Source organism: Pterocles gutturalis, unplaced genomic scaffold, assembly GCF_000699245.1.
Source record: "Pterocles gutturalis isolate BGI_N339 unplaced genomic scaffold, ASM69924v1 scaffold32819, whole genome shotgun sequence".
NCBI classification, from domain to species: Eukaryota; Metazoa; Chordata; class Aves; order Pterocliformes; family Pteroclidae; genus Pterocles; species Pterocles gutturalis.
The window spans coordinates 1,675-9,919 of NW_010136843.1; the positions used below are offsets into that span (position 1 = coordinate 1,675).

General features: G+C 36.2%; 1 protein-coding gene across 1 annotated transcript in view; it reads left to right on the forward strand.

Moving 5' to 3' along the window:
* The first annotated feature begins 4,544 nt into the window (after positions 1–4,544).
* RASA2 (RAS p21 protein activator 2) overlaps positions 4,545–8,245 on the forward strand; it is a 41,295-nt gene continuing 37,594 nt past the window's right edge. Inside the window, exon 1 of the mRNA XM_010082455.1 lies at positions 4,545–4,644. Within this exon, the coding sequence (XP_010080757.1) occupies positions 4,568–4,644 (77 nt within the window). The 5' untranslated portion in view covers positions 4,545–4,567. The remainder of the gene's footprint in view (positions 4,645–8,245) is intronic.

An 8,245-nucleotide genomic window follows, 5' to 3' on the forward strand; every position in this document is an offset into this window, starting at 1 on the left:
CATTTGCAGTAGCCTCTTATTTATACTGTTGTTTTACAATACACAAATAGATGGTGAAATCTAAAGTTAGTGATGTTACGCAAGTCATCACAACAGATTTAGAATTGGGGCATGTACTTAAAGGTGGTTTAAGTAGCTAGTACATACCTAGCAGTGAAAAAATGGAGAAGGCACGCATTTGCAGTCCCTGGTACTCTCTCTGTTTTGTGGGATACCAGTGTTTGCAGCCAGGCTCCTGCCTCTGGTTTTCAAGTAAGAGGCAAGATGAACTGGTCTTACCAGTTTAAGACTCCATAATATTTTTTGAAAACATGGTATTACACTTCAGCAGGTTTCCACCAGAAATCCGCTGAAGGTCAGTCTTTTCTTTATAACGACTCTTGTGTTGGTGGCTCTATTTTATGTCATAGTAACGACAAAAGTGCTTTTCAAAGGTACGTGGATGTCATGTAGTTTTAGGCATATCTCATAGGGTAGTGATCTAAGTTGTGTAACTAGCTTCTATTTTCATTTTATGACATAACAGTAGTACACTTCTAGGTGATAAGTGATTTTAGTTGCTTTGATTTTTGGTGTATTTACTGAAACCTGTCTTAGTGGAACACTTGAAAAATGTCTTGAACTGTTGTCTCCGAGAGCTCATTTGACAAAGTTCAGGACACAGTCTTTTTCAAACTTCTTGGACTGAGTTGTTAACACTGCCTGGTTATCTCTGATTGTGCTGCTCTTCTGCAGTGGATTTCATTGTTGCTATATAATATGTTTAGTCCTGTGAAGCGAGTACTTTGGAAGTTGTGTGCATAAACGTCTTCTAAATTTCTTTGTTCTGGGTCCCTGTCAGATGATGTACCCTAAATGCATGCTTTCACTCACAGAGGATATTGTGAATAGTATTTATCTATCCCACCTCCTTCTTAGGCTTAGTTTCCGAGACACTGTTAACAGTGAACAAACTTTAACTTGATGTTTTCATGTAGTGCCTGCATTTAACAAATGGTGTGCAGGCAAGGGAGTTTGATAGAACTGTTGAATTTGGTAGGTTGCTCCATTGCTGTTATTGCTAACTCTTTTATTGCTCATTCCTAACGTTAACGTAATGTGGAGAGTTTGAATTTATTAAATGTTGTACAATTGAATTGCTATTGTCCTAACACTTGAGTTTTTATTAGCATTGTAGCTTTTCTGTTTCGCTTAGGCTTGATCTATGTGAAGTTTTACTAGGTATTTATATAGAGAGCTTGAACAATATTTTCTAATTATTTAAAAATCTGAACCAATAATGGGCCAATGTGTGGGTCGGTTTTGTTTTGTGTTTTTTTTTTTTTTGTTTTGGTTTTTTTGTCCAAATTGCTGGGTTTTTTTGCTGTTTTGCTGAAGTAGCTGAGTGGCAATAAAGAAAGTTAGTTTAAAAGTCAGGTATCTAGCAATTATGAACTTCTATCTTTCCAAAACATAAAGATTGATGCTATTATTTTAGTGATGCATTTCATGGTTTCCATATTGAATTAGGCTACTAAATGTGTCATGTGAAAATAATTTCTGGTTTAAGTTAGTCCAGTGACCAAAACTGGCTAATTGATAGGGTCAGTACAGAATTGGTGAGTCTGTTATTGCTGCTGTTTCATCGTATATATATATATAGTTCAACAGGTAGATCTAAAATTGGTTTAATTTCTCTCTTCTCCCCAAAACAACTTTATTTTGTGTTTCTGTCTAACAATTCATACTACCCACACTTTCTAAACAAACCCTTGGAAAACTCTGGTGTATATTTCCTCAGTATACTTGTCTCACTTCATACCTTTTGGCCTTTGCATCCTTTGAACAGTGAAGGATATGTGGTCTTCAGAGCCGAGAACTGCATACTTGATAAATGCACTGAAAATCTAAACATTCAAGCAGATATCTGGTGTTGTTCATACTTGGTTTTTATGCAACCATTGTAGCCATAGGTTTTTGAGGAAAAAGGAAGACTTACTGTAACCAATCAAAATTGTGCTTTTTTTTTTTTTCTCTTAAGAAAATAAGCTTCTTCGAAGAGTGGGGCACCTATATGGCTGAAAAGTCTCCCACAGTCACAGATATTAAGAGGTGTTTGGAAGGATGTGAAATCTCATGCTGGGTTCTTCACCTGACAAGTGCTGTGAGGGTATTATTAACACGGAGCAGAGGATCATGTCCCTTGCCTCCCAAAAACATGAATAAATTTTTCTGTGCTTTAAAGCTCAACACTTGGGCTACAAAATAAAGAATTTTATCTCATTAGAAAATCTGAACTTCTGTTTCTTCTGTTTCCTTGGTTACAAAGTTGGTTACAGAAAGACTGCAGTATAGTAGACATAAAATTGTGAATTATGTGGAAATATTTAATTTGTATTTTTTTAAGAAAACGTGAAATTTCCTTTCAAAGTCCATGGTACCATGCCTTTACAATGACAATTAAGTAATGTTAATTGTTAAATATTTTGTGTAAAAATAAGATTATGAAGTTACAGAGTATTAACTAAAAAGTAAAGATTCTTATCAGGAACAAACTGACACTTTTGGTCTGTGCTTATTAGTTACTATGGCATCAGAAGCTCTCCAGGGACCACTAACCTCTTTCATGAATTTATATTTTTATTTTCTTTCATATGCTTTATTCAAATAGTGGTTTTTGGTTTTGTTTTTTTTTTTTTTAACGTGATGTTCAATCTTTGATGCTTTTCTTGGTTCTTCTGCAATATCTCACTTAAGGGTAATTTTGAGTTTTGTTTCTTTTTGGAGTCTAATGACATTCAAAACCAGTTCTGTTCATGTCTCTCAATCTGTCAACATTAAATGTGGTGTTTAAAAATAATATGTATACTTCCTCCTCTCCCACACCCGAGTCGATGAAAAGCTCATTGATGCATCCGAGAGCACAAGTTTTAACTGTGGGAGTTACTTAAGTGTCTGTTCATGCTTTCCATCACTGTACATATCCCTGACTTGGAAAACATCATGCATGAGGTTCAGTCTCTGTTCCTGTTAAACTGTCACGTTCTCTGCTCAGGTACAGTTGTGGTAGCCTTTCAAATGCCAGGCATTACTTGCTTAACTTTTGAGACTATAATAATCTATTTAACAACAATAAAGGAAAGGTGGAGGAAGAGAGAGAGAGAGAGAGAGAAAGAAAATTTCATTTTGCATCTTAACAGCATAGACAATAAAGCTTACTCCACTATCCTTCGTATCTACAGTTTTTTTAATCGAACATATGTATTACACTTCAAATCCAGTTTCCACCTGTGGTCTTCGAAAGTGGAAGTGGTATGTTATTCAGACACAGACATAAGTAATTAAAACCTAACACTTTGATATAGTTTTCATCCTGTTACTTCTATGTACCTTATATAAAGTTTAAATAATGTTGATTCCACGCTGCATTGGGAGGGGTATTTCCAGTAGCAGGTAAGGATGAATGCTACTGTCAAAGGTCCTGGTAAGACCTAATGCCAAGTACAATTCTGGTTGCCTGGGTTTTAGATAACCAATTGAAGTGAAAGAGGGACAGAGAACAAGTCTGTTGAATTGCTCAGAGAACAATTAGGAGCCACTCCTATGAGAGAGTACCAGAAAAGCTTGTCTTTTTTCTTTTAGCAGAATAAAAGGTGGAAAGGGTCTGTTTGCTGACTTCAAAGACGCTCAGAGGGGAAGGAAACATTGGGGGAGAAATAACTGTCTAAGCTAAAGGACAGCGTAGCTGTAAATGTAGATGTCTGTGGCACTCAGTTTTTGGAAGAGCTTTCCAGTTTAAGCCCTGTGAACTGGTTTTGGCTGTAACTACTTAGAAGTACCCATTTCTGGGTACTTCTTGGGCTGCCTGCATGTGTTATTGTAATGGCTTAGACTCAGTATCAAGCAAATCTTTGTATTCCTCTGTTGACGATCATCGTGTCTCGTTAGAAACTTCCTTTTTGACTTGTTCTTACCCACATTGCGTTTAGTCAGAAGGTGATTTTTTTCCCGCTTCCACTAGACCAGAAGTCAGGAAAAAATAAGCAGTACTCGTAGCTGCACCTTTAAAAATATATCAGTCAATTTAAAATCAGCTGTTCCTTGTGGAAAATGAAATAAAGATTTAATGGGTAAGTTCTTATTAATCAGCTTCCTTTTAGCCTAAGTATTTGTGGAGAAAATACCGAGTGAACAATAGCTCAGCCAGATCATGTCTTGGTCTTATGACCTAATGCCATATCACCTCGGGCTGCAAGCTTCTCGGATTTAGCAAGCTAGGCCGGGTCAAACCGAGATGAGCCCTCCCTCTCAAGGGAAAGTGCAGGTGCTGCAGGAAGTGGTGTTGGTGAGTCAGTGTGCTCTCCTCTTCCCGTCGGCTCTCATTCCACGTGAGGCTGGATGTAGCAATTTCTGTGTGCTATTGGATCTTACGAGTTAAAAATGAGTGTGGAAATGCATGCTAACTGAATGGAAAAGTAAATTTTGGACACACATTGAGACTGTACTAATATTTTATGGGTTTTTCCCCTCAATATTTAGAGTCATTTTTTTATTTACAGATGACGCCAAACACTTAGTACCCAACAAAATGAGAGACTTTTTCTGTACCATAAACTTGGACCAAGAAGAAGTTTTTCGTACTCAGGTAGTTGAAAAATCTTTAAGGTAAGCTTAATGTTTAAATGGAGATAATAAGCAAGACTGCCTCAGTTCAGAATAAAAACAAGAGATGTATCAATGTGCATGTGCTTTTGCTTGTACCTCTTTAAAATGAGAGCTGGTTTGTGGCAACTACTCAGAAACGTTACAGCAATGTGTAAATCATGCAAGTAGATGAAAGAAGACAAAATTGAGGCTTGTGAGTAGTGAAGTGCTTTTAAAATGAACCATGCCAAAACATACACGTCACTATTACTTTATTCTGTTCCATTGGGCAGCATAACATTCCTCTTCTTGCCAGGTTGTTTTCAAGGGAAAGAAACCAGCTTAGTACTTGCTCTCCATGTCATTTCCTACTTCTGACATTCAGTTGGTCTGTATTGGGGGAATTCTACTTTTAACATGTCTTGTAAAACCTGTTTCTGGAATGAAGGAAGTGGAACTTTTCCCTGTACAAGAGTTCTGTGTTGCTGTGGGATGTCCTCCTGAAACGGGCCTCATTCTCTCCTGAAATTCTTGTCTTGGGAGCTATAACCAGTATTCACACAGAAAATGGCTTGCTTTGCCTCACTGAGCAGTGCTTAGCTGTAGATTCTGCTACTTTCTTAGAGCCTTAAAAGCAACCAAAAAAATAATATCGCCGCAGCAGCAGTATAGGTGCTGTCATGTCTCAAAACTATTTTAAGTTCACTGATGACCCATAGTGAAGCATTGTTGCAGCTACATTGTTCAGAATATCTGAGTGACAGTTCAAATTATGTAGAGGAGACATTAAACCTTCCTCTTAAAACCAAGAAAGCCTGTTCAAACTCTGGAAAGGTTTCTCTAGTGGTTTTATTGTTAGTGTTTGTTCTTTGAGCTCGCTCTTTCTAGGTGTTTCCAGGTCAGGAACAGCATACTGCTCATATGGCATATTTGAATAGGGAATTTTACTTTTTCAAACCATCATTTTAAAGACTCATTATGCTTCTGAATGGAAAGCAAACACCACGTACATGCAATCAGGAACAAATATTTTGCCTGTACTCCTGATCCATAACTGCTGTAGTTAGATCCAGAAAATTTTCAGAATTTAACTGCCTGCAATTGAGATTGATTACCAAAAGAAACTCAGTTGAGTAATCCTTCAGGGAAGAATGTTAAAGAGACTGTATTGATAAAGCAGAAACTTAAAATTTCCCCTTCAAATAGACAGTAGTTTGATGGATAAAAGGGAACCCAACGTATCTTTTAAAAAGAAAGACTTTGCTGTCCAGTTTTTGACATGTTCATAACAAACCCTAAAAATTACTACTATGCTTAGAAACAGGACCTGTTACATTTAATGTTTATACAGACATTTTTATTCTATTCCATTTAAGAATTACTACATTTGTATACTTGAATCACCTGTTAATAATATAAGCATTAACTGCTTAGTAAAATGTTTGATAAAATAAATTGCCTTAGAACCATCACAATTTTTAAAAATAGTACTGAAGTTTTAACTGAAACTTGATTAAATGAAAACAAGGCCACTAATACTTTACAGAGGAAAGGAAGAAAAATCTCACTATAACAAAATATGAGAATTTTAATTTACTAACAAATTGATAATTTTTCAGGTGATATGAAATTAATATTTCTAAGTTGAGAACATTTTCCAACCTTAATGATTCTATGATTCTATGATTTTATTAGAGTTAGAAGTCAGTGTTATGAATCACTCTTTGCCCATAGGTGCCTTTCTGTCTCTACTGACTACATAGGGAACTCCTTCATCCTCTGAAGTACGGCTGCATTAAATTAGATTCAAAGCACAAGTACTGTTCTATACAAACTGATGAAATGTAATAAAATAAGTCATCCTCTATTAGCAGTGACCAGAGTTGAATGCTTGTGCTTGATTAGTAGTATGCATGCAGTTATGAAGGCTGACACTTGTTCCAGAAACTTAATTATGCCATCTTGTTGCTTATTACTGTGTTAAACTAGGATAGTGTACTAACCTAGAGGTACTGGAAGGGAAGATGAAAGCTCAGATCTCTTATTAGTCTGAAAACTTTATAAATTGCTTTTGAGTAAGGTGTAGTACAGTGTAATTTTAGTTATAAATACAACTTTGAATGTAATTGTTTTATGTTACTTGCTTTTTCTTACGCATGTAATTCACAGTCTGGTTTTGTCACTGTATTCTGGGTTGCAAATTTATAGTAGCTGTAATCTAAATTGTATTCTGTGAATATCCGCTAGTTAAACATCTGCGGAAGTAATTATCACTAGAATTAAAATGATCTTTTGACTACACTGATTGAAAACTAATGAAGAAATGTATTTTTAAAATGTGCAAATAGATTTGGGCTTCCACCAGCACTGGGACTGTTGTTAGGAGTGTGGCTGTGAAGCAAATGACTTTTGAGTTAAAAAAATAGGAATTAATACTGAAGTGAAAGAAGGATATTTTGACTAATGACTCAAGAAATATTTCCTGACATGGTGTGGGATTTCTGTGGGTTCTGAAGAAAGAAAACTTTTTTCCCTTGGAAAGTTTAAAGAACATCCGTGAGCCTCCTCGAATATCTACGGTCAAATATGAGGAACTGAGAGGGTGAGAGGTGGTGTGGTATGTGTTTGTTTTTTTTATTTAAACTAAATCAACTTTCTTTTTTTTCAGTATGAACTTTGTGTGAATGCAAGGTTATAGCAAAAATTAATTCTCTTGTTGATGTAACTGTTGGTTTTATCAAATGACAGATCTAGGGGCATTGGTCAGTTTCTGTCATGGAACTGCCAGTTTAAGGTAACAAGGAAGGGAAGAGCAAGTGAGTAATGTCACACACTTAAATTTAATCTCCTGTATTACTGTAATCCAGTTCTTCCTGTATGACAGTCTTGTCTTCTTTTGAATTAGCACTATCTTCTAATTTTGTATCTGTCACAGTCTTTAAAGTTCTTGCATCAAAGTTACAAATGAAAGTACTAAATTGACTGAATTCCTGAGGGACAGGTTGAGTAAGTTCTCTGAGGAATAATTAAAACATTGGTATAACCTATTGTACCTCTTCAGCCAGTTTTGTATCCGCCGAAGAATTTCTTCACCAATCCTTTGTATTCTCCACCTTTAATTTTCTCTCTATGCCTCATACTTAGTTAAATAATAATCAACAACTGATTCATAAGGCGGTGGTGTGAACCTAAGTAAGGAAAAATGTATCAACTTGAATAAAACAATGCATTACCTTCTATTTATGCTCATGCTATAGATCTGCTGTTTCTTGCCAAATCTGAGACTTCATGTAATGTTGAGGTCAAAATAATGATTGCTAGTGGCTGATCATTCTTTGGAGGTGGGGATGTAGTTGTGAAATTTGCTACCTTTAGCCATAGGATATGTGTGCTAAATAGGTTTTTGGAAGCCTCAGCTTACAGTCTGAATCCCAGACTAATTATCTGATTACAGTTGAACGCATAGAGTTATATAGATGAGTAGGGACTTAACACTCAGTGATATGCAGTTCTTGATGTCCATCGTAGCCCAGCGTTCCTCTTTGGATGTCTGACTCAAGCTGAGTTAATAGCAGAGTTTCCCTTGGTACCAGTGCCAGCCCAGTTCACCCACTGTTCACTC